Source organism: Vidua macroura, chromosome 2, assembly GCF_024509145.1.
Source record: "Vidua macroura isolate BioBank_ID:100142 chromosome 2, ASM2450914v1, whole genome shotgun sequence".
Classification (NCBI taxonomy): Eukaryota; Metazoa; Chordata; class Aves; order Passeriformes; family Viduidae; genus Vidua; species Vidua macroura.
In genome coordinates, this window is record NC_071572.1 from 107,998,546 (window position 1) to 108,025,511 (window position 26,966).

Consider the following 26,966-nt stretch of genomic DNA (forward strand, 5'->3'; position numbering starts at 1 on the left):
TGGTCTCTAGTATTCACTCACTGTTTATGTGCTGCTCTTTGATTTGGTAAGGAGGTTTTATGGCTAGTGGAATAATGAGTTGCCAAAATATCTTTCGTGACAGTACATATAGACATGCTAAATATTATAGGGAGAGAAAAAGTTTGTAAGCTAATATTTCTGTTTGAGTAAATAGAATATAATAGTTATTACTTCATTCCAAAAGATAAGCAGCAATTTGGCACAATGGATATCAGGCAGACACTATTTCACAGTTTAGTGGTGCATGCTGACGGTTTTCAGTAGAGCTGTGAAAGGTTAATAAAAACATTTTTAGCTTTATCTGTCCTCCTCTTTTCATACACATTAAATCAAATGTTCAAAGTCTCAATGGATTGCTTTATTAGAACTGGGGTCAACTGACCCAAGAGGCCAGCTTCCATTTCCATCCTTTTAATGCATGGACACAGTTCAGTTTAATTTGCTGAATTCAAAGGGAAAAAAAAAAAAAGCCACTGTGTCTTTGTAGGGGGAGAGATGTAACAAAGAAAAGACAGCATTGTGATAATCTGTTGAAGTATTACCTCAGTCATCACTTTAGACTGTAAGTGACAATACGGCTCTTCCCATTTTAAGTTGAAGAAATAGGTGTGTAAGAGATTGTTCTTCCCTTTTGTAATATGGGAAAATGAGTCACCACTGCCAACTCCCAGAAACAATCTCACTCTGTTCCTTTGTCACAGGCAGAATCAGAGTGCACAGTAATTCTGGTAACCAATTCCCTGACCTTTAAACACTCCTAGAACTGTATCCACTGTGCACATTACTGGAACAAGCCTTTTGGATATGCTACCTTGACTTTTCATGTAAACAATAGCTAGAACCCAGCAAAAAAATCCTTTGAAATCACTGGAACTTGAACCCAGTGAAATTAAAGGGAAAAAAACTCAAGGAAATGTGTAATTTAATCAATTTTTCCCTCAGTAAAAGCATGTTTTCATTATCTTGTGTATTTTTCCCACTGGGTTTGTCATTTACAGTCAAATACATAATGTTTATTCAATACAAAGGAAACCATGATATTAGGAACATACTACATGTTCAGGGTATGACAGAAAATGAGAAAAACGAAAAAATTCAGAGTAACAAAGCTATTACTCAGAGTTTTGTGAAAACATAAGATTGGGAAATCTCCCATTGACTTTAAAGGGATGATGAACAATGGACTTCTTAATTAAAGAAAACTTTAATTCTGAATTCTTAATTAGCAGTGTTGTCTGACACTGGTTTTACCATGTCATGTAAAGGAGCAAAACCACTTAGCATTGCAGAATTTACTTTGAGTTTGTCTTGGACCTTGCAGGTGTCATGTAGTTCCATCTGCACACCTGACAAACAACCATGTAATCCTTAGCTCCCTCATTCACAGCTCCATCTTCCTAAACCAGAGAGGATGGGGATGCAGTCAGGAAAATAGCATTAAACTGTCACAAACAACAGCAGAATCAGAGTTGTGGCTCAGACTCCATGTTCTCTCTTGGAAAGATGCATATCACTCTTACACCTCATCTTTCTGCAGAAGAAGGAATATGTCCATAATACTGGAAGCCAAAAAGTGCTCCAACAGATGATGGGTGAGAATGGCAGCAGACTAGACATAGTTAAATGAAATGGGGACAGAGCCATGGAAAGGTTGAGAACTAAGAAGGCCCTCGCAAGCTCTGTTACCTCTGAATTTGCATGTCTTACATTTGACCCTAGCCTGCCCATAAGCACACAGGGCTGGTAATCTTCTTAAATAAAAAAAAAGGTGCCATTGCTCAGAAATGTGTAATTATTGCTGCTGATAAAATAAGGGAAACTTTGCCTACACAGATGCAACCTGGAGTCAATTTTATGTCCAAATTTTCAGCTCTTCTGAAAGAGATGTCTGTATTTTATTAGCAGAGGGACTGACAGCTCTCTTCCCCTGCACAAGTATAATGAAGGACTGTTCTATAACGAAGAAATCACTTGTTGCAGCGGCAACTTTCAATCTCTGTATCAGTCTGAAACAGTATTAACCTGTCAATCATTTAACAGCAATTTTTTTAGGAAGTAGAAGTTACCTAAGCAGTGATTTGGGAGGTTCTGGTTTGAAGTCCCTGTGGCTATTTCAGCCCATTTGTTATATTTTCATCAGCACTGTCAGTGATGAAAAAGCACTGTGTTGTAAGCTTTCATGCCCATTATTGAATGAGAAAAACTGTCCTGGGCTTTCTGTAGCCCTTACTGCTGTACTGACTGATCATGCTTAAAATTCATTTGGTATTTGACTCAGAAAGCAAATGCCTTCCATGACATTAGGCAGTGTGAGACTTAAATTGATGTGTTCATTGGGATCTAAAAGTTTGTGCTAATGCAATGCAATTTTTCTTTTATCAGGCATTAACAATGATACTTGATGATGGCATGCGAAGATAATAAAAATGTTTCTCAGAGAATGGTTCCAGTCAGCTTGTTCAGATGCTATGCTCAAGTAAATGGGATGATAGTGGCACAATAACAGCAGTGAACATCTGACTTAGGCTGCCATTTGAGGGGTTAGCAATCATGGTTGTATCCATAGTGGAAAGTAACATTACACGTCATGCATTCTGACAGATATTCTTTTCTTTTTTTAATTTCCTTTTTATGTTCTCACTACACCATTGTAATGTCAACAGCTCGCCCCGTTGGTAAGTAACCATCCTTCTATCCATTTTAGCATGGCTTCATGCAGTGCTTCATCTTTCATTTGCAACAGCATTTCACTGGCTGGAATAAGCAGCCAGCTCTTAATAGTTGTACCTGTCTAACACCAGGCAAGTGGTTTTGTCTGCCAAAGTGCTATTTCCAAATGTTGTATTTCCTACTGTGTCGTGTACGAGCACGTTTGCCAAATCACCAACAAGTACCAGTCGGTGAAACGGGGTGGGTGTGCCAGTACCGAGCCACAATCACTCATTTAGATGCTTTTATTGGTCTGGTTTTGGGCCTGGTGTAAAAGCCACTGAGATCAATAGAAAGGGTTGTGTTGACTTTGGTGAGCTTCTCCCAGGCCCTAAACAATCAGCTCATCCTGCTTTTCCTGCACAGCAGTAAAAGCACAGGCTTTGCATGTCCCGTCTTTCTTGTATCGTATCATTCAAAGAGTTCTGAAATGAAGAAGTCCTGAAATTGAAGAGGGGATGGAGTAGATTTCTGTGCTTGCTGTGGAACTTCATCACTGGTTTCTGCCCTTGGGTCATCTTGGAGTGCAGTGTGGAGTGCACTGTATAGGATGCAGGCTGTTTTGAATAACAAGTCGTGAGGAAGACAACCTCTAGGTTTTAATTACCCACTGAAATTTTTATTATTTCTTGTGCCTTCAAAATTCTGTAAATGCATAAAAATCTTACTGAGGATAATGGAAAATTTGCAACTGTCAGTAGCTGAAATTCACTTCTGGTGTTCAGAAATACTACAAACGTACGATTCAATTTTCTTTCATGAATATTTACTCTGTGCCTACATGGAATTAGTTTAATGAGCTGCATTGCTCCTCTGATATTTGTAGTTTGTATTTAAATGTATCTTTTAGAATAATAATATTGTAACTCCGATTTTTTTGGATTAGTGTAAAATGTCAGTACTGGTGTTTATGGAGATTGATGAGGGGGTTGGTCTTTATTTACTTAGTCAAAACTTCTGTTAGATATGTATTTGACTAAAGTTTTTGAGTTTGAATTCATCTCAGCTCTTCACTGTTCTAAGTTTGGAGGAAGAAAGATTGGAGCAATTTAAAGATAAAATCCAGGTTAGGCCTCTGTTTCCAGAACTAGGGCGATCCCATCTTTTTAACTTGCATGAACTAACATCCATGGAACCAAGCCAAATACCTCCACAGTCACAGCATGGCTTATCCACACCTGGAGAATTCCCTGTGCAGAATAGAAATTTATCCTTCTCCATTTAGGATTTTGATAGCAAGCTTTAAACTCAAATCACTACTGTATTATTTTGGCATTAGGCTCATTCTCAAGGAATTCTTTCCCAGGAGTTGCAGAAGTGTAAAACTGCAGTAAACTCAGGAGAAAATTTTACTGTGCTTAGGAAGTGTGGCATGAATTTAGTGTGCTTCTTCATTTACTAAGAAATGCCACAAGATTAAAAGTATTTTGTTTGTAGAGCAAGCAATAATTTTTTTTTTACTTTGCTGACTCTTAAAAGACAGGCAAGGAAAAAAAATCATAAAGTGGAGACTGTTTCAAGCTCTGTGAAACTACATAAAATAAATGACTGGAGATTCACAAGAAAATGATAGATTTCAGCAGTGTTGATAGTGTCTCATTTCACAGTACTGATTCTTTTTAAAAATTTTTCAGGCCATTGAGTCATCCCTGATTCCATCTCCAAAGCTTATATAGCAGGTCTTGGTCTCAAGTTACTTTATGTCCAGGTATATGATTGTGTGATCGTGCAGTGGTCAATTGGACATTTTCCCTGCCTAGGCGGTTTTATTTTGTTGAAAGAGAACAAGTGTGACAAAGAATTTATTCTTCTACAGAATTTATTTAGGAAACTGAAATTAGAATGGTTATCTTGAAATAATTAATATATGGGCATATGGTCCTTATCAAATTATTTAATTTAGTGATTATCTTTGTGACTTGTGAAAGGATTGTTGAGTAAATAAGTCTAACCCTGAAGATGTTTGACATAGAACTCCCATACAAGTGTATGTGGGGATTGCTGTGTATTAGCAGATCAGAGTCAATCACTTTTATCTGATCCTGTACCTGTAGAAAGACAGTGATTGTGTGTACCTGTATTGGTTTTTTTTGCTTAACTACCTGAAATAAAATTAATTTGTGCAGTTCACTGCTCTATTTCATTCAATTCTATTCAAAGAAGGTGGCTACCCATCCTGTTTTTTTTTTTTTTTTTTTAGTTTAAAGTGAAACCAAAGTAGCTTCCCTCTCCACTAAGAAACCCAAGTAGTCTTCTGCTAAAATCGTCATTTAGCAAGCACAGTGAGTCAAATCTTGTAGCATTTTTTTGTTCAGGAATTTAAGTGGAATGCAGAGCAAAAATACCTCTCCTTACCTAAAGGAAGCTAAAGAAAACCATATTTTGTGTAATTAGCTCACAGCTTTCTAGGAGGATGACATTTTAACAGAAGTATATTTGTATATTTATGTATATGTTAACATGCAGGGGAGTACTTCAAAGTTTATATTTTTTATGACACCAGAGAATTATCTAGATACTTCTATCTTCCATCACTGTCTCCAATTCAAAGCAGACATGTTTTGCCTTTATTAGGTTTTAAACAAGATCAAACATTTTTTTTTCCAATGAAGAGTAGAGAAATATATTTTTAATGATTTAGATTTGTATTTCTTGTTGCAAACAGAATCATTTTCGTTTTCCAGTCAGTTTTTGCCTATTTCAAATATTTGTACTCTGTTAGGTGTGATATTTTTATTTTAATTTCAGCTTGAGTGGAAAATTCAGGAGTGGGATTACCAATGACCATCTTGGGTTCAAACACTTATTAACAAATGGTTCATACTACACAGATAAAATGAGGTATGATGCTGCCTGAGGTGGGTGGCAGCTGGTGAATTTAAAAGCTCTGTGCCAGATTACTCATCATGTTTGAATTTGCTGCTAGGAATAAATATGTTGCCTGTTTCTAAAATAGATTATTTATAACCTTTTGGAAAGATTTCTGATAGGATTTACAGCAGATGGGTTTAGGAAACAAGATATTTATCCCTATTTAGACCATTTCTATAGTTATTTCACTGATTAGGTAGATTTTCCAGATGAGCAAGTTAGAATTTTCTCATTTTTGCATTCTGCTGTATTTCATATGGCAGTTGGGCAAGAGCATAGCTGCTGAAAGAAGCACAATAGTTGGGAAAAGCCCGAAAGTTTCAGTAACACTGACCCTCTTTTCAAAGGCAGTTGCTGTACTGCTTTGAGCTGGAGTACTTTCAAATGGAATATCTATGAAGATCTGTCTGATGTCCCAGGTACTTCTTTATTAATAATACAAAAAGTCATTCAGATGACAGAGTACTACTCAGTTTTCAAATTAATTTCAACCAAGTCCAAATGAAAATAGAGTTCTTTCCATGTCAGTTGCTTTGCAGTAAGTCAAGTTTACTTTGGTTTTTTGTCATGTGCTGTGGCTCATCTTCCCAAAAAGAGACTTGCAGCAAATTCCTGGATACTTTTGCCACCAGGATAGAAGTGAAGTGTTTGAACTTAGCTAAGGGACTAAAGGGAAACCGAGTACAAAAATTGAACTTCTCTGTCATAATGGTGAAGAGACAGCTAAGATACCTGCCATGAATTCCTATTAGTTAAATGCAATAGTCTATTGGCATTTAAGTGCAATATGACTGTATGATGCATTTCAATCTGCACTGGGAAGTTTTCATGACATAAATCAGCCTGGCATGACTTAATGGTCTGTTAAGGGTGGTGCAGCATGAAAAACAATGGAAAGGGCTGCATTTTATAGAAAGGTGTATTAGGTTTTGTGATATTGCTCAGATGGTTCAGATTGGTAAATGAGAAAGAATTCTCTTTATTCTTCTTTATTCTGACTCTTGTAGGGAAAGTGTATATACAGTGAATGCTTTTATTTTTATTACATTCATGAACATACCACCTTCACTTGAGACACTGAGGATTTATAAAATATCAGTAATGTGGATCGGTGTGTGATGGGAGAGATAAGATGGTGCTACAATGCCATCTTTCAGTGGCAGAAATCTCAAATTTATATCAAAATATGCTATCTTGCCTGTCTGGTACCACTTACAGAAATTTTCAGGAGAGGGTAAGGACAACAGTGGGCATTGGGCTTTTTGGACTTGTTAAATGAAAGAGTAAGACATCATTATTTTTTAAAAAGTCAGAAATTCTTCAGATTTAAAGATAAAAGGTTGCTGTAGAATGAAATTCTGATTGCTTTGTATACCAGTAAGAGATTAAAATATGGAGCTGACTTGTTACAATTTGTTGTAGCCTGTAAATACCACTCTAAAATTCTTGAAGTCCTTAGCATATCTACTTTGCCTGCAGTGCAAAAGAAGTACAGGAAGTGATCAAGAGTCCCATTATTTTAATTTTCTTTTAATTGCTGAGCTCTAGCTTGGGGAAGTTTCAAGAAGTTTAATGCATAACTTTTATTTTTTAACTTTCAAAGTTTCTCAAAGCATGCTCAAATCAGTGGGAATTGTTTTCCTATTTCTTTAGCTTCTGAGTTCTGTGTATATCCATAAGTCTTTGAAGATTAGTGTATAAAAAAAAGTCTGCTGATGTGTTGCTCTCCCCAAGCTTTTCCCTTCCTTTCAGTAAAAGGAGTAATTAGTTACCTTTCCTCGTGGAAATCAATACATTAATCTATTCACTTTTTCCTTTACTTTCTTTGCTCTTATTGCTGCCAGCCAATTTACAGCTTGGATGTGATCTCAGTGTTACTCAACAGCAAAACTACTGTGTGTCCTATTCCTTGAACGTTAACATTGTCAGTCAGAATAAGTAGTCATTTTTCTTCCTCTCTCCTTTTTCTCTCTTCGTTTAAGTGTCCCAAATTGAGTAAAGTATCTCCTCTCAGCCTTCTTTATTCTCAAGGGTAAACAAACCAGGAATTTGTCACCTTTCTCACTATAGATGTAGCCTGTGAGTCTATCTGGGCTCTTTACCCTTCTCATCATCTCCTTAGCTCTTCTCTGCAGCATGTGAATTCATGTCTCTTTGAAGGAGCTAACCAGATTGCACTCATTATTTTGATGAAATTCTACTCTGTCAGCAAGGACTGTGATCAGCAAGGACTCCTTTTTAAACATATTGCCAACAAACCATCCTGCTATCTCCCGTTAAAAGAGGAATCAAGGCATATTACGTGTCTTTTTGTTGGCATAATTTGTTTTGTTTGGTAAACTCACAGAAAGTAAGAGCAGCACAAGCCATCCCCTAAGGGTACAGTTTATGTAACCAAGCAGGCTAAAGTGCTAAGATTCTAGAAGAGCACATCTTTTCTATGTGATCTGAGTAAAAGGTATATCCTGAATCTCAGGCACTTGGGAAAAAGCAAAAAATTACAAAGTATTGTTTAAAGTAGAGAAAGTCCTGAGTAATGGGAGTTATTGGACAGAGAGAACCAATGCTCCCTTTCTTTTTGTGCACCAAAACTAAATGAAAAACTTTCTAGATGGGATTTTTCAGCAGCATCTCTAAAATTCCAGGGCTGCTTAAAAGAGCATTGGACTTAAAAGTGATTGGACAAGGTATAATAAAACAGAGATGTATGACTAAATGAGAATAGGCTACAGTCTAATGCTAGGATGAAATTAAGCCTGATATTTAAACTAAATATTTAAATGCACTGTAAAACAAAGAGGAGGAGGAGGAACCCAGGAAAAGTGCCACTGCTAAAGTCAGAGCACTGGAAAATGGGATGGGGGAGTGGAAAGTAGATGCCTTTCTTTTTGGCTATGTAGGAGGCAGACTTGAAATTTTTTTTAGTAGTTTTTCTCAGTGTATTTTTTTTATTGACATTAGTCCTAGGGAAGAATGAAGAACAATTTTTTTTTTTTTCCTGCATGCAGATTTATCCCACTTCATTCTTTCAGGTCATCCAGGGATAAAAGAGAGATTCTGTGTATCAAAATATTTAGGACAGCTAGCAGTTTTTGTTTATTGATTCTCTAGACTTCTTTCACCTCTTGCAAAGAAGGAAAAAATGCTTATGCTTCCATGCTTTAAGAGATTATCTGCTTCAGTGTTTCAGAGCAACTGAAGGATAAAAATGTTGTTATATGTGAAATTCAGAACCTGAATTTAAATTGAATATTAGAACAATTAGTATGAAAGAAGGTTTAACATTCTCAAATGATCAAAGTGTGCTCTTTTCACAATGCTGTGTTTACACATGGTTCATCTGAAAACAGCAACAAACCAAAACAAAAGGAGTTTCTCAGTTTCCATGAGACAGCAGCAGTGTGAAGGACACTGGTAATAATTCCCTCTGCTCCCTGGTAATAATTCCCTGTGCTCCCTCTCTCTTGCTCTGATTCTTCTTCCCCAGTCTTTCCTCTCCTTCAACCTGCCAAAAGTTCTTCCCACTTGTGCCATGTGCTTCTGCCTTTGTGTATTTGACCTGTTATTGCAGGACACATGAGAACTATTACAGAACTAGTTTTGAAGCAGTGTCAGTGTTAAAGGTGGCATCCAAGCAATGGATTATGCATGCTTCCCTAGGTTATGGGAACCTGCTTTCCAGAAGACTCCAAACCAAGCACCCCCTGCACACATGTGATTTTAAAAATAATGGGTATAGCAAAGGGCTTCATAAATCTCTTGTTATCCCCACAATCTACCCATTCTTCATTTTTGTGCCAGAACTATTCACCTGAAGAAGAAATCATGAAAGACAGAGAGCACTATAAACGGACAAGCAAGAAGACATAGTTAAAAAAAAAAACAACAAACCAAAACAAAAATCATCTACCAAATGAGATTTATGCATCTGTTTCAAAGGCTACTGCTCTCTTACAGCCTAGGCAATGGCAGAATAAGAGAGGAGACTCATTTTCCAGGTAACTCAGTTGTAACTCATGTGCTAAAAAGTTACTGCCTTCCCTGTGTGTGAGCACACCTAATCATTGGAGCACACCGTAAGATTGAGATATCTTTTCTCTTTAAAGAGAATTATTATCCTTAGCTTCCATTAGTTTATCCTTGATAAGAAAGATCTGATTTAGTAATAGGCCTAAGCTGTCATCCTCTCTGTCTTCTGTAATGGCTCCTGTGTCAGAGGCTACACCCTTGATTTATCATTAGTCACAGCTAATAATGCACTAATAACTTTGTGTCCTAACAACCACACATCACTTTCAGTACCCATTAAGATGATCTGAACTTTTGAGGGAAGAGCTGCTGAATCAGCCCAGGTTTCTGGAGTTTGAGGCTGAACCTGTTTTGTTTTCTTCTATTTACTCCATCAGCAATAGTGTCCTTGCAAATGATTTTCAAAATTTCTAGACTTTTGTATCTGCATTTCTTGGCAGCTCATGTTAAACATCGTTGCAAGGTGTATAAATAGGATCTTACAATGTTATTTTGTATTTGTATAAAAACCATCTAAAATTCCAATATCTGCCAGACAAATTTAACCAATGACACAGAAAGGTAGAGGATCAATTTTTTTTTCTTTAAAGAGTTCCTGTGCAGCCTTCAATTGTCTTAGCTGGTATCAGGAACCAGCAAAGCAATCCTACAGATAAGTAGTTCTATTCCATAGATGGTGTCAAGGGTTACCTCCCTTTTGAAAATACATATTACTTTAGAAGGAGCTCTGTGGGCTTCTCCTGTCCTCTGTGTAAATGTCTTAGAGGCAAGTCTTGATTTGTACTTGTAAGAGTGGAATTGAGTTCGATCTCTTAAAATATCCATGTGTTTCAAAGGCAGCTGAGAGTGCCACATGAATATTGTCACTGCAGTAAGGATTTGAGATGAGCACTGAGATACCAGCTCCAAGTCTTTGCAAAATAAGTTTTGATGGCTATTCCAAAGTAAAAAAGCAGTTTGGGGAATGCAACATTATCTTGTCAGCCAGCTGACTCTCTTAGCTGCAGACAGAGCGGCTGAGAATTGTACCAGGTGTAACCTTGATTGTTCAAATGAAATTAATTGATTGCTGCAAATGTACAATGCTGAAAAAGAATGTAGGTTTGCCTGCTGTCTCTTCCCTGCTGGAAGCAGAACTGAGTATTAGAGAATCTTGATACTTTACTGGCCAGTGTGTTTCTACTTGTTCCTCAGAGCCTTTTCCCCTACCATTATCTGAATTTTGCTTAGAATATTTACAAGTCAGCATCTTTCCCATTGCCCCCTTTGAACCAGTCACAGGAATATATTGATGGATGATAAACAATTCCAGTTTAAAATGAAGCCCTCATCTTTATCACTTTAGCTTGCCTAAGTAATCTCCATGATGAATTTCATGTGCAGTTCACTATCAATTGAAATTAGTTGTAATTAAAGGTTGTCAAATCTGTAATTTAAGCCCTTGAAATTTGTTGCTGTCACTCATTTCCTGTAATACTTTTTTTTTTTTTTCCAATGGATTTGATCCAAAGTCCACATAAGCCAAAAGGAGAATTTCTACCAGCTTTAGTGAGGTTTGAATAAATTCTCATATTCCCTGGTAGAATCATAGAATTGTTTCAGTTTGAAAAGACCTTCAAGATCTTTCAAATACTTCCAGGGACAGTGATTCCACCACCTCCCTGGACAGCCTGCTTGCAAGTCTTTTTGGTGAAGAAATTTTTCCTAAAATCCAATCTAAACCTCCTCTAGCACGACTGGTGGCCATTTCCTCTAGGCCTATCATTTCTTACCTGGGAAAAGAGACTGAACCCCACCTGGCTACTCCCTCCTGTCAGGGAGCTGTAGAAAGCAAGATCTCCCCAAGCCTCCTTTTCTCCAGGCTAAACACCTCCACTTCCCTCAGCTGCTCCTCACCAGACTTGTGCTCCAGACTGTTCCCCAGCTCTGTTGCCCTTCTCTGGGCACACTGCTACACCTCAATGTCCTTCTTGCAGTGAGGGGCCCAAAACTGAACACAGGATTGAGGTTTGGCCTCACCAGTGCCCAGCACAATCTCTGCCCTGGTCCTGCTGCCACACCACTGCTGATCCAGGCCAGGTGCCATTGGCCTTCTTGGCCACGTGGGCACAGCTATCTCCTGTTCTGTCACTGTCACCCAGCACTCCCAGGTCTTTTCCTTCTAGGAGGATTTCCAGCTACTCTTCCCTAAATCTGTAGCACAGCCTGGGGTTGTTGTGAGTCAAATACAGGACCCAGCACTTGGCCTTGTTGAACGTCCTACAGTTTGCTTTCATTCATTGATCCTGTCTCTTGCAGTAGAAATATTAGAAAAAAACTTGCTACAATATCTACTTTTAGTTAAAAACACCAATATAATATATGAACCCAAGGGCATTTGGTCTGGGGAAGGTACTGTGAGCAAGTTATGATAATAAAATTCCTGTAGAATCATTGAATTCCATGTCAACTCCAAATCACAAGGCCAGTTGAGAAAATTGTCATTGGAAAAAGAATGTTGCTAGTACCTGATATGAGATCAATGTACTTTTTTGCTATGAATTCACATTTTTATATATTAAATTTCCCCTCCCCTTCCGAGTCTTCTGCCACATTTCTTATCAGATGACCAGAGTTCACCTACAAGGGATGAACTTTCTGTCTCAGTCAAGCTTTTCTGCATCAGCAGCTTTATCAGCTGCTGTTGACTCAGAGTAACCTCTAGTATTCAGCAGCAGTACTAAGAAGAAATGCATGAAATCCATCCTATCAGATTAGAGATTCTGCTAACTATTAAGATTGGAGTAGAGTTGAGAAATCCCTTTGAAATAATATGCAGCAATTTTTTTGGGTTTTTTTTTAAAGCTTTTTAACATCAGAGCAGGGTCTTCCTTCATATACATTTATTAACAGCATAAAATATCCATTCAGACATTCATAAACTACCAACATTCTAAAAGAGTGCAATGGAATGCACTCTTCTCATTTTGAACAACATAACTAATTCTCACTACTGCTCATGCTTTTCTATCTCCATTTTAGTTCCTGCAGTCAAATACTGTTCTGTGCTGTAAAAACAGCTCTGAATATGATGTGATTAACCTTAGGGTCCCCCCATCCCCTCATCTCAAAGCCCCCTTGTACATGGCCTGTGCTTTCTATTCATGTTCAACCATCTGATTTCCATATCATCTATTAGCATAACAGAGCTCTAGTGTGACATTGATTGAAGCCAGCGCTTGCTGAATGCAATATCAAAGCATAATTTGCCAAAAATCAAATCTAATTTACTGTGTACTATTTAAATTTCTCAAAAAAAAAAAAAAAGGAAAGGAAGTTTCAATAGAAGTATATTGTGTCTGTAATCGTAATTGTTCTTTTTTTTCCCATATTTTTGGCTAGTCTGCTAGAATCTAAGCAATATATTTCATTTTAGAGCCACTGTCTTTGACTTTCAATTGTCAGTTAAGCAAGAGGTTTTCCACTCTGCTTCCTCCAATCCAGTTTATGTTACATCTGAAATAGTAGAAAGTAATAGTCTGATACGTACAACACTGTTGTTGCTGCTTCGTAAGTTTTTTCAACAGATCCTTCTAATGATCTTAATGTTTAGCTTGAACTAAGCATTAAAGTACCACATAATTTTAACAGCTGAAGCATATCAAGCCTGCTGTTGCTTCTCTAACTGTACGTTTTCAGAATGTTTTAGAAATTCACCTACTTTGAGAACAGCAATAATGGCTTGAATAAATTTTGCCCGATGTTCCACTGAAGCTGCGCTTTGAGCAAGTCATGATCTCACTTAACCCTTCTGCAGAATAGAAGTAATAATATTTGTCTGTATTTATAAACAGCATCCATATGTGAACGTAATGAGCTCTGTTTTTAGGAAAATTTAAGAACCCAAGTGCTTATTCTGTCAAAGAAGCCTTGCTGTCTTTGAGCAGGGTCATGCTGCATTCTCTGGGGATAATGACAGTCACAGTATTTGGGTAGTTACATTTGACCAAGAATAACTCCTGCAATTATTAACTGTTGCTTTCAGTTTTCAAATTCAACTAGAAATTGACAGATAAAACTGATATGGTGAAAACAGTCTTTAAATGCTGTAAACAAGGCTGTACAACAGAGGCTGTCTGTAAGCAGAGCTGTAGCTGAATATGACAACAAACTATGACAAAATGAAGATTTCCTTCATTATATAACTTCATCTTTGAATAATTTTTTTAAAAATTAATGAAAAATTTTAGTTTTCAAAAAGAATGTTTTTCATGTCCTTCAAAATTATGGTGCTAAATAGTTTGGCTGAAGAAACTGGTTTTGTGCTCTATTTAATGTGAGTAAAAGCTCTGATTCATTTATTTGTATAGTGAATTTCTAGTAATCAGGGCTGCAGAGCAAAGTTAGAAAAGATATTATTGCATAACTATACGTGATTATTTGCTGGAGTCTTTAGAAAGCCTGACCTAGTAACTGTGAGGCCAAATATCTGCTTATGTAGTATGGTCAAATGATGGAGAGGATTTGATGTGTAGCAGGGAGAGAAGAGAGCAGGAGGGTCAGTCCATGTCAGAGCTACAGATTTATTTCCCTTTTCTGATTGGGGGAAAAAAAAAAGAAAATAAAAGAAGAAGGAACTTTTTTCTCTGCTCTTAGGAAAGTGAGAGATGTTGAAAACTAGGAACGGATCAAAAACCGGAAACTAGGTAGAAACCAGGGTGTGTTTTTTCTCATTTCATTGTTCCTTGACTACCAAATTACCTTAATTTGATCCTTGGAAGGTCTGCTACAGTGACAAATTCAGTTGTGTGGTATCTGTTTAGAGCTCTGAATTATGGATTTACAGTAGAGATCTGTGTGTGTGAGAGAGTTTCAGATGCACCTTTAAACTTCTCTCCCTTGCATTTACTCAGTTACATGATTTGAAGGACAGGCTCGTGGAAATGCCATGCCCTTCTTGCTTCTGTTGAGCTGTCTGAGAGCTCTGTCTGTGCAGCCCCCAGGGCACCAAGCAAGCCTAAGAAGTGAATTTAGCCATCCATCCTGCTTAGGATAGATCTATGGGATAGTCTCCTGACACCAGGTTTTTGGCACCATAGGAAGATTGTGGTCTTGGGGTCACCCAAACACTGCACTGATTAGCACACTGCATTTCCTGGCACCTGTGGGGGTTTCATGTGGATATGCTGGGTGAAACAAGGTGAGGGAAATCCAAGTAATTCACTGCAGCTCATCACTTGAGGAGTGGTGTAACATGAATTCAGTTCCTAGGGTATGTTTAGCAACACCTTATAGAAACCTCAAAATACATGGCTGTAAACAGGCAGCAAGAGGGCACCTCACCCTTAGTCCTGCCTGTTCATAAGATTAACACCTCCTAAAGTGGAGGAAGAGGTGGATATTTCTCTCCAGAGAGGCCCAAACCTCTCTTTAGGAGTGTGAGGCAGAAGGAAATACCCTCTACCCCTCTACCTTCTAAACTGATTGTGATTCATGTTTATTAAGTTCTTGTTTTAAGAGTGCCAGCACTACTCAACTGATGCTCTTTAGACTCCTGCTGATCTGTAAAGCCTCGGGAAGTACCTCATGAGATAACTGCAAAGTGTGTTTCAGGAGAATCAGGTCTGCTCACATTTCTATGCAGTTAGCAGGTTTGTGTCTGTGCTGTCAGCAGGTGTAATCGGAAGCTGGGTCTTGATTGCTCTTCGTGCCTAATTAAATAGTTTGTAATTATAATGCTGAAAGTGCGGTTTTCTAAAACACTTAAATTCTGTTTACCTGAAAGCTTAGTATTCCTAAACCATCCCTCTGCACACCCACAAAAGCAATAGTGGAATAGAAGAAAACAAGGGTGGGTTGAGGGGTTTGAGTTTCTTTTGTGCTTTTTTTCCCTGTTTCAGCCTGCCCCAAAAGTTAGCTAGTCTTTTGATAAGAATATTTGGAGATGCTGCTTACATTTTTAAAATATGCAAAAGAGTACAAATCCCAGTGAATTCCAGTGATGAACCAAGAGTGGAGAGTTTTCATGTCCCACATAGAAAAATAATTTGCTTTACTTACACATCATGCTCAACATAGTTATTGATTTCAAGTTTTTTATCTCAAATCCTCTAACACTTCTTCCCCATTCTCCTCTTTCTATTCATTAACGCCTTTTCTCTACCTTCACTTCCCAAGCACTGACTCTCTATTCTCCACCATTACCCTCCAGACAAGTCAAACTATGTCCCTCTCCTAGAAATTGTTCACTTCTGACTCTGCTTCCTGGTCCCCTATGACTGAACACTGTTAATGCCAGCAACTTGAAAACATAGCCAGTCCTGCTTCTTCTTTCTTGTTTTAACTCCAGTCTCCTTTTTCCTTTTCCCTGTGTCTTCCTTACCTCCTGAAATACCTATTCCTTCTTACTCACCACTACCTCTCCCCATCAACTCTTCAACTTTTGCTTCTCTCTACTCTTTAAAATAGCTGAAGCCTGAGTTTACCAGGCTCGTGTTCTTTTAGCAATGATTCTTTTTACAGCAAGTCCTCTTCCCCACACCATTCTTGACCACACTGCTTCAAAGAGGAGTAAGGGAGCTGTTGAATTTGGGTTCTTTTGCTGTCATCCAGACCTTCCTCTCCTTTCATAATAATTTTTAAAAGCCCAGAGGGGCAGATTGAGAAAGGCAGTCTGTTTATCCTAATTCATACCTTGCAATACACAATAGCTACAGCAAGCTCTGTGAAGTATGAGAGGATCTGAGGGTGCTGACACCTTCCCAGAGCAAAGGTAGAATACATCCAGATTCAGCAATATAAACACCTGACTCCTGCTCTTTAGCATTTGATGTCATCAGAATTGACTCTAGCATGTATGGTTGTTTCTTTCCTTTTTTTTTTTTTTTTTTAATACCTGGGGATGTCACATACATATATTGCTGCTCTCTGTCGCTGTTGTTGTTTCTGTTTATATATTAATTCTGTCTATACTAATGAATGTTTCTGGTGTCATGTCCTCTGACATAAAACAAATCTCCATAATGTTGTCTTTTTCCTTCAATATTCCCTTTCTCTCCCTTGCAAAATATCCTAAACTTACACCATGGTTTTTCTTACCTTGTAGCTCCCCCACAGTTTGTGGTGAGACCACGAGACCAGATTGTAGCCCAGGGTCGAACTGTGACTTTTCCTTGTGAAACTAAAGGAAATCCCCAGCCAGCTGTTTTCTGGCAAAAAGAAGGAAGTCAGGTAAGTTGCAAGCACCCTGTAAGTCTTTCAAGTCTTTCTAAATAGTTATATGGTTTAATTTTAAGGAAAATTATTTACATTATCTTTCACAGGTCTTTTCATCTTTCACAGAAATACGTCTTTTTAAACTATCACTATTCTCTACTGAAATTTGTGTCACTTTTTTTTTAATATTTTGAAGAAATATTAAAAACAAAGGCCATTTAAGTTGTTGAAACCTGTGCTAGGCACTGTATAGAGGAGTAGAAGGAAACAGTATATATGTTAAAGGCTTTTTGTTCTGAAGCCCCCAACAAACAGGTGGGTGAGACAGGAACAGCAGATAAAAAAAGGTATGACTCAATTTTGAGCTAATCAGAGCCAGTAATTACAGTTCACAACCTGTCTAGACATGATCAAGCAAAATATATCCAGCAAGCTGATTTGCATTGGCATTTTCTCAGAGAGCATACAAATAAAGGTTTTGAACACACAGATGCTTTCTTCAGTAAAATTATCTCAAGAAATTTCCAGATCTGGTTTGGAAATATTTACCTGATCCTCTCTGAAGGCAAAATCTGTGAGGCAGCAAATGGCACTACCATCAGCCCATACTAACTTTATAGCTCAGTATCTGAATGTGATGCCACAACATTTCTTTACTGCAGGCATTGTGTGTACCAGTTCAGGTAAAATGTGAAATAAGAGCTGAACCACAGCTCCTCCCCACTTGCTTCTGCTTCACCCTCTCAGGAGATCAGAAAACTGGTCCAGAATGACAGGACCAGGCTGACAGCATTTTGTGCTCTGCTGTCTCGTTGGCTTACAAAGACAAAATTATTACTTTATGGCTGTGATTATTTTATTGTCTGAGTGCAAGCATAACTTTCAGTGTATATCTCTCAGTATAACATTTAGAGAAATTTAGATCTAGCCTCCAAGGATCACATCCTGGAAAAACACAGTATTGTGAGTCTCACTAAGGTGACAATTTTTTTCAAGGGGAAGGTAGAAAAGCATATTGAAATTAAAGTAGGAAGTACTGATGTGGTAGCAAACATTTCAAACCCCTTCCTTGTAGAGCATTTTAATAGCATGGTAATGTTTATGTAAAGTGAGCTTATAGTGTCACACTTGAATCTAATAAAGTGGACATCCATCATACTGTAATAAAGAGAAGAGCTTCTAATTAAAGTAGGACATCATTTTCAGGATTAAAGTCATTTAGCGTAATTGAAAAGTGTTAATACTCTATTTTATCCTCTTCCATTGGTATCGCTTCAAGGGTAAAAACATTTTAAGGTGAAAATGCATCTTGTGTCTTTAATTGAATGTTATTACCCACTGATTGTACAATGTTGAAGCTGCTTAATTACAAACCTGGAAAATTAATTACCATATTGAGAACCAGATCCCTAAGGGTTAGAATAGTCTTTTTTGGCAAACAAATGCAACATAAAAATTGATACTTGCATGATTTATAATCAAACCTTGCAACATGGCTCAATGTAGTTTACAACATTCTCATGTTAATCTTAATTGATCATCAGTGAAGTAACACAGGTTGGGGTTGCCATCTCAGTGTATAATTTGCCATATTTTGCAGTGAGGTGCCACAGAGTGAGTGAATTTCCACATAGTGTATATCATCATAGCAATGGAGAGTGGATTTTTTGCCTAATTACAGGACTTTTCACCTTTGCCTCCCACCTGTAAATTGTTGCTTGTCTCTACAATGCTGTTTCTGCTTTTAGGGGACCTATTTGCAGCACCACTTTCAGTGTTCAAAGTAATGTTATGTAGTCATGTTATCCCACTCCAGTAATTGTAGGGCATTTTTGATTGTGAATCCATTTCTCCATCCTGCATTTTTGAGCACAACCAGCTGGAAGGGAGGGGAGCTGTTCCCTCCTGAGTAATTTTTTGTGCCAGCCTGTGTATAAACAGCTGGCCCTTTGTGCTTGGTAGCCTTTTCCCCAGAGCTCAACAGCCACTTGCCGATGACATGTGCGAGGGCAGGGCGTGTGTAACCTTTAGATTCCGTGGATTCAATCCTTCCTTGAGATAAATGCAGTGGTACTATATCAGGGATGGCTCTGGTCCCTCTGTTTGCAGCCCAGCATGCCACCATTGTGCCCAAATGAGCAACCCAACAGCTAATTAAAACCAGTGAAATTGTGAAAAGCATTTTAAAAGGGGTTGTACTGTAATTTAGGACAAGTTATAGTTCATAGTTATCTGGTCTTTGAAGGGAGGAGTTACAAGACTGGTGAACTCCTCCTGATGTGTGGAGTATTCACTGGAACATGGTACCTTTCCAGGACAGAGAAGCCTATACTGAAGATATAAACAAGGATTGATTCCCCTTTCTAACAAAGTGATAAAGAAGGTTCTCGACTATTTTTCTCTTAAGAATTAGGAGCTTAATCCTTGCACCGTCTTTTGCACTCAGCTTGTTTTTACACTTTACATAATGAGTGATAAATGAAGTCAAGATCAGCTATGTCAAATTTCTCCTCTTTCTCATAATATTTACTGAAGTCTTCATAATACAGTAGATATAATACAGTTTTCATAATCCAGTATATATCCTGTGCCAGGCAGAAGTTACTTTGAAAGTTTTAAATCAGTTCAGAAAACAGGGCAATTATTTGAGACCCACTTAATCCTGTAACCTCAAATTGTTTCAGAATTTTAAGACCTTTTTTTCCTATTATCCTATCCTATTATGTTTACTGGGTGAATATTGATTTTTGAGGAAAAATTCGCTGTTACAAATTTCTTAAACATTGCTATTGAAAGGCAGTAAAAGAAAAGCCTAGTGTGATGAGTAACCCAGTAGGTTAATACAATTATAAGAATACTTGGAATATTGGATCTTATTGAAGCATATCTCTTTCCTTTTACTGCCAAAACCATAAAGGCGTGAGTTTCACTTAAAAATAGGATTTGTTTCTTATTTGAATTCTTACTTGTTTCTTAAGCAGTGTGTTGCTTATCAGTTCCAAATACTTTTTGTAAACCATCAAGGTCTGCTTCAGAAGAAACAGATCTGCAGAAAATTCATTTAATACCCTACTCTGCACTTTTAGATTTTTTTTTTTTTTTTTTTTTTTTTTTTTTTTTTTTTTTTTTGGTCAACACAAACAAGTTTAAAAGTTAGTAAGAACATTGTTAGAAAGCACAGCAGAGATAGACAGAGCTGCAGTGATGACTGAAAGCTGGTAGCAGTGTTTTGGGGTATTCCTGATGCAAACAACTGTATCTTTCATAGAGTCTCGTTGAGTTGGCATAAAATCTAGATCCCGTTTTACTGGAATTACTGTTGTTTTATTATTGTTTAAGCTGTTCTCCTTTCTGTCTCATTGGGCGACACTGATGACCTTTCTCTTCGCATTGCCTTCCTTTTCCTGTTCTTATTTATTCACAAGAGCTGTGCCAGAGGGTATAACTTTTTCCTTGAAAACACAGCTCTCACCACTAAAACCTTTTCGGGTCTGTAGTATTGATTCATTCAGTCCCTCATCATATGCAATGACTACTAGAGCCATTCCAGTTATTATTATTGACGTCTCTCTTTTCTCCAATCCAGCCCAAAGGCAAAAACTAATCTCCCTGTTTTGTGCTAACTGATACCTTATCCTACATGATTTTTTTTTTTCTCTCTGATGATTTCCACATCAGATTAATACCCTTTCTATTCACCCTCCAGGCTCTTTGCTGCATTTCTCCTTTGGTTTATCACAGTTTTAATTTCCTTTTACTTCTCCTTTAAACTCTCTTGCTCTGCCAGCTTCTCCTACTTTATGACATGCTTCTGTCTTCCTCCCAGCTTTACTTATCTACCATGCTCTTACTTTCTCCTTTTCTCAGAATGTTTTCATAGCCAAACAATAGTGCTCTGCTCCCTCCAGTTTCCAGGATTCAATGCTTGCTGCTAGTTTTCTAGTGTTTGCTGTAGTGTGATGTCCTTCTGGTTTGATAGCTGAGTATATTATTACAATTGCATTCAGAACGAAGATGAATGTGTCACAAATATAAATCACTCAAGTGTGATTGTTGGAAAATGTCTCCTCGCCTATACCCCAGTCAGAACACAGCACTGTGAGCTGTCAAAAGGCTGTTTCTAATTTAAACTGTGAGTTGCCCAAGGCAGGGAAAGCAGCTCTATGTGTTCATAAAGTCACAACCACACTTACTTTTTGTCCTCGATTATTTATAGTACTTTCAAGGAAAAATCATTGTCTCTGTAGCTGAAGGAAAAGTGGTGCTTTTGTGTTCTGAATTGATGTGAGATGAATTTTCTTTGCAGAACCTACTCTTCCCAAACCAGCCTCTGCAGCCCAACAGCAGATATTCTGTGTCACCAACTGGGGACCTCACCATTACCAACATCCAGAGGTCTGATGCAGGCTACTACATTTGTCAAGCACTGACGGTTGCTGGAAGCATTTTAGCAAAGGCTCAGCTGGAGGTTACTGATGGTGAGTTGTTAGAAATTCCTATTGTTTCTTTCCTGTCAAAAGTACATAAAAAGCAGTGTAAATAAAGGGGTATGAGATCACATAAATCATACAAGTAAATGGACAATCTTCTGTAGGAAATAAAGTGTGAAAAGATCTCCGTATTTGCGTATGGAGTGAAAAAGGTATCAAAGTCTAGTTTGCCTCTTAGTTGCTTTCTAGAGGTTTGTTAACAATGGAAAAAAGCGACAAACCAGCTTGGAATAGGTTTGCTGAGAAATGAAGCTTCTTGGTTTGCTAGAGCTAAGATAGGACTAGAAACAAAGGAGAATGAACAGGTTTGTGATTAAAGCAGTGAACTGAGGTGCAAAAAAATATATCTCCATTCCAACCAGTGTTCAGTCCTATCTTAGACAAGTAGGAGATGTGTCCTTAGCTCAATTAAATCAACATAGTTTCTCAGAAGGTGGTGGAGTACCATAGATTTGGACTGCCTACAACATGTAGCCCTTTAGTCCCTCCATGAATAAAGCACCTGGCTCAGAGCTGTGTTCTAAGAATGCCTCAGTAGGGGTAGGTGTGAAAAAAGTCATGAAAATCCATAGGTAGAGAAGAGTTTTCGGGAAAGGAAAATAATTACATGGTCTGTCTTGATGCTTTTAGTTTCAAATTTTTGGGTTTGATACTCATCCTGCCTTGAGGTTTCTCTTCTACAAATATGAATCCTTTTCATATGTCAGGAATCCTGTTGATATCCCTCTTCATCTTATTGTGGATAGAAGGCAGTTTACATCCTTTCATGTTAGCGAAGAAAACAAGAGAATCCCTCTTATACTCAGAGACAGTGGCATTCCCCAGCATCATTATTCCTTATCTTAACTGACACATTAAATATCTCCTGACAGACTTTGATGAATTTTTGCCATTAAAACTGTTGTTATATGCAGAGGTCTACTTTTACTGTTCCCTTAGAGACCTGCCTGCACCATGAAAGTTTGAAAAGATGTCTAATTTTGAATAATCTGCCTTTTCACAAGAGCATATTCATCACAAGTGACAGGTAGAGAGGTTCAGGCTCGTATTATAGAGGTTTGAGCATTAATTTGATGCCTTTTCTTTGTTTTCCAAAAGCTGCCTATATTTTTATGACAAGGGGAAATAATTTCTGCCTTATCCTTGCATCTCTTCAAGCACATTGCTTTTCTGTAGTTTCTGGAGACTAAAGACTTGGCTTTGCTCTGCAATCTTTTAGTCCTTTCTCTCATGGTCTATGACAAAATGATGCATTTTCATTCAATTCAAATTTAAATGTAGATTAAAAGGTCATTTAAAAGGAATGGAAAGGCAATATTTTTTAATATCTGTCCATAGTGCTGCCTGATTCAGGGCCATGACTGTGATTGGAATAAATAGAACACACAAACATTGGCTGGGAGGACATTGAGCTGTTAAATGGTCACACCTGCTGATGCTGCACAGATTTACAGCAACAGGCGCTGAGTGGATCAAATCAGGTTCAAGGATGCTAGTGGTGAGAAATTCTTCCTTTTGACAGCCAAGGGCTTTGATCCACCTTTATCTGTTTCTTGTGTGGGGAAAAAAATAAATCCTAATTGATCTCTTTGGAATTTTCATTAGTGTGTTTAGAAAGCCAAGGGAAAGTGTCCCTGCTGAAATGCAAGCTCATCTCCAGTTAATTCTGATTAAAGGCAGCATGCATTCCACATAGCTCGAGAGAGCATTAGCTGGTGGCTGTGCTGCTCAAGGAGTGCAGGGCCTGCCTTCCTCAAATGCTTTCCAGAACCCACTGTCAGCATGATCATTATGAAATAATACAAGATTGCTTTATAGAAATACCATTTCATCCCAGAGTCAAAGGGCGGGTGAGGTCAGAAGAAAAGTGCCAAAACAACATTATGGAGCTGAGATTATGTGAATGAATGTACCATTAGATCACAGATATTTTTTTAATTGCTTTTAGTTAGGAAGTTAACCATAAATGTCTAAATAATCTGTTTTGGTTGATGCTGAGCAGAAGTTATGGGAGCTAATGACTTTTATCAGCCGGGAAATCTAATTTAATAGTTTTAAGAATATAATAAAAGATAAACACTGTGCGTGCTAGCTATATGCTTTAGCATTAGTGTTCTAGTTTTTGGCTGGTGATTTCAGTTTTACTTCCTAGCCCAGAATTTTTCTGTTTGGTTAATGATTTAATAATAGTGGCGAGCCATCTTTTTCATTTTGAACACATTTTTGTTTGATCCAGAGTAATTTAGATCCAATTGAAGTTCCAATACAGAATGAAAACATGTCATGTGCAGAAAAACAAGTGCTTAATTATACCATATATAGCAGTGTTTCAGTTGTTACATTTTTGCACTTACAAGTCTTTACTGGAAATATTTTTAACTCAAGTGTTCACATGAGAAGAGATTACTAGCTGTGATGAAATGTGCTGAGCTGAGTGATAATTTTGCTGATTATGGACTGTGCTAAGAGCCTTCAGCGTATTTGAAATTCAAATCTTGTATTTTCTTGAAAGGCTATCATGTAATTCACTGTCTAATGCACATCTGGAAAAGCAAAATCAATTTAAAAATTGAAGAATCTTAGCAATCCTTTCAAACCCAAGAAATGAATATGCAGCTCACAATCTTATGACAGATCATGCAAATAAACCAAGTGCTTCCATTTCTGTCTATGCTCAACATAAAAGGAATAGTTTCCAATTAGTATTGTGTTAGTATTTGTCAGTCATGCGCAGAATATTTTGGAGAAGATCTTAAGTTCTCGTCAATAATTATTAAAATTTATTAGTAAATGTTTCACAGTTTACTTGTTTACAAATCTGACCACCATGATTCTTAGCCCTCATCCAAACTATATTATTTGTTTTATAGCAAGTGTGACAGTTTCAAACAGGAGAAATTCAGAACAACTTCACAGCTTCCTGTGAAGCTCTTCTGCAAAAAAATAAGACAGACGAGGGATTGGTCTCTGCTTTTCCACCTTTCAGAGAGAACCCTGCCCTATCATGAGTGTTCATGATGTGGATTTCCTTTCTTTTGTCTGATTTTACCCATCATTTACCAGGAAATTTTTTTTTTTTAGATTTTGACTTTGGAAGTGCTGAAGTAAAGACTTTGTTTTGTTTTTCTCTTAATTTCCATTGTAATTTGACCACATATCCCCCAAATTTAAATATGGTTTCAATTGATCCAAACTGCATTTGTAGTGAATAAACTGCTAATGAACAAATATAATTTGTCCTTTTCCTATAATCTCTTCAAAAATTAAGATGCATTTTACCATGAAAGGAATCTGTTAATTTTTCAGTTACCAGAATATGCAGATGTATGGATATTGGGAAATAGTTTCAAAACCATTTTAAAAATTAAAGTAATTTTGAAATCAACTTCTGTTTTACCATGCAAATACGTTTGTGGGCAGACAAAATGTTTCTGTGGAACAGATACAGAAGTTTCCAGCTAGAAGAAGACTATGAAAAGAAACTAATTAAAATGTTTTAAAAGCAACTAACAATCCCCACACCATTTTGTGGCTATTTTTCATTAGTCCTCTGTTCTTCATAATGCTTCTGACATACATATTATTTTAAACTCTAACTTACTTTTGGATCCTTACTAATGAGGACCTAAGTAGTAGGAATGCAAGCACACACATGTTTTAGAGAAGATTTACAAGTCATAGTTGTGAAGACAATACAGCCGTTCACAGATCAGTGGAAACTCTAAGTGTTCATTTAACCTTTAGCCTTAGTGTCATGGAAACCTGTAGTGGTCTTTCACCCATAACACCCTTGAAAATGAAGATTCCTTCTGGCCAGGAGGCTTTCAATTACACTATTGATCAGAGCTATTTAAAGGATTATGAGCTCCTCATTTGGGCTGTAAAAAAATCTAATTACATGCCAAAGAACAATATCTGTAATGCAGTAGGTTTTGAAAATACCTACATTGCTACACATATGAAAGACAATTAGATGATGCAAATAACTGCAGTGGAATAGCTAGCAACTTAAATAGTTATTCTTCCTTAATTTTTAGCAACCTAGAATACTGGGATTTTCTGGTTTACATAAAATCTAAAGGATAAGTTGCACAGCTAAGTTTTAATTTGAATATACTCGTGCTGCAGCTATCCTGATAGTCTCTGACAGCTGAGATCCATTTTTATTTCGCCAAATGGCTGAACTATGTAGTCATAAGGAACCTTAAGGAGATTAAACATTTTGTATCAAGATGAAAATGCATTACATTTTTCTTGTTATATAGTGTTTCCTGTCCTACCTCTTAAGTTCAGTGGGTGATATTTCAGAATTTTCAAAATATCTTTCACATTCTGGTGTTAAGAAATAATCTGCATTGGCTTTCTATTTTCAGTTTCAATTTCAATGAATGTGATTAGCTCATACTCTAAGGTGTGATTCTGACAATATTAATGATTCTGATCTTTGTGAATCTTGTTAACAAAAAAGGTAGGTAGTATTTTTGCAACATTAAAATTTCAGGAACAATTATTTCAGGCATAAAATGTGCCACTAACATATCCCTGATATGTTTTATTTAATAAATAACACAATGAAAGCACTTTGGGACTGTTGAAGGTTCCAGAGGTTTGCATCTCAAACAGCTCAAATACAACAGAAGCTATATTGCTTCATAATAATTTGTTTTCACTTCATTGTTGGAGTCAGGTGTTTTGTATGGACTATAATAAACAGATTCTCAGCTAGAATAAATGATTCAAACTCAATTGACGTCAGCAGAGGCAGGCTAACTTGCACCGGTTTAGAAGTGAATCCTGCCTGCTACAATATTTAATACCAGTCACACAATTGTTCAGTTGTTCAAAATTTAAAACAGGCAGCAGTATGGCTGTTAAATTTATAAAATTACATTAAAAGAAAAAAGAATTCTCAGTTCTGTTATACTGACTTTTTGTGGCAGTCCTAGCCTTGTGTATATTCAAGTAATTTGCATTCAGTTTGTATAAACACATTCTTTAGAAACAAAGGTCATATTTTGTTGCTTAACAGATGGCTCAGAGAAAAGGTTCGACAACAGAATTATTTGGTATAAAATGGTCTTTCAAGAAAAATAAACATGAGCATTATACCTCATCATCAAGATATCCCACTGGTCATGGAATGAGTCTTATATGCAGCCATGCCCTCTCTCACTGGTTTCAGGGTCCTTTATTCAGTATTGCAAGCATGCAGATGTAAATTATCAGGGAAGAAAAAAATGGGAGTTCATGGCTTTAAAAGGTGAGGAAATGATTTGATAAGTAAGCTGTTAAATGATGTGATTGAGTTTGAGCTTTTCTCTGCTGGAAAGAGCGGTACATCATTTAGATCAGCCAGATTATGAAAATGTTTTGTATAACTGTTAAGTATTTTTCCTGGTGAAAACTTGCAAATAGTGTAGGAATGGGGGATGTGGTTGGTACCCAGGCTAGAACAGCTTTAGTGTTTCACTTTTAACTCAACAGATTTTCTCTTTTAGACCATAAATTGGGTAAGCAGTTAAACACATTTTGATGTGACATCAAAGGTGTGTTTTAAGTGCTTTCCCAAATTGGAAGAAAAGAGTGATGCATTTCAATTATTCTCTGAATCAGGGTCTTAATTTTCATCCTATGTTAACCAAATCAGCCTGA

The 26,966-nt window shown here is 37.2% G+C and overlaps 1 protein-coding gene across 1 annotated transcript in view; it reads left to right on the forward strand.

The window, feature by feature from the left end:
* The window catches only part of ROBO2 (roundabout guidance receptor 2), a 434,311-nt gene that overhangs the window by 315,938 nt on the left and 91,407 nt on the right, over window positions 1-26,966 (forward strand). Inside the window, exons 7-8 of the mRNA XM_053969447.1 lie at window positions 16,715-16,839; window positions 21,131-21,302. Of these exons, the coding sequence (XP_053825422.1) occupies window positions 16,715-16,839; window positions 21,131-21,302 (297 nt within the window). The remainder of the gene's footprint in view (window positions 1-16,714; window positions 16,840-21,130; window positions 21,303-26,966) is intronic.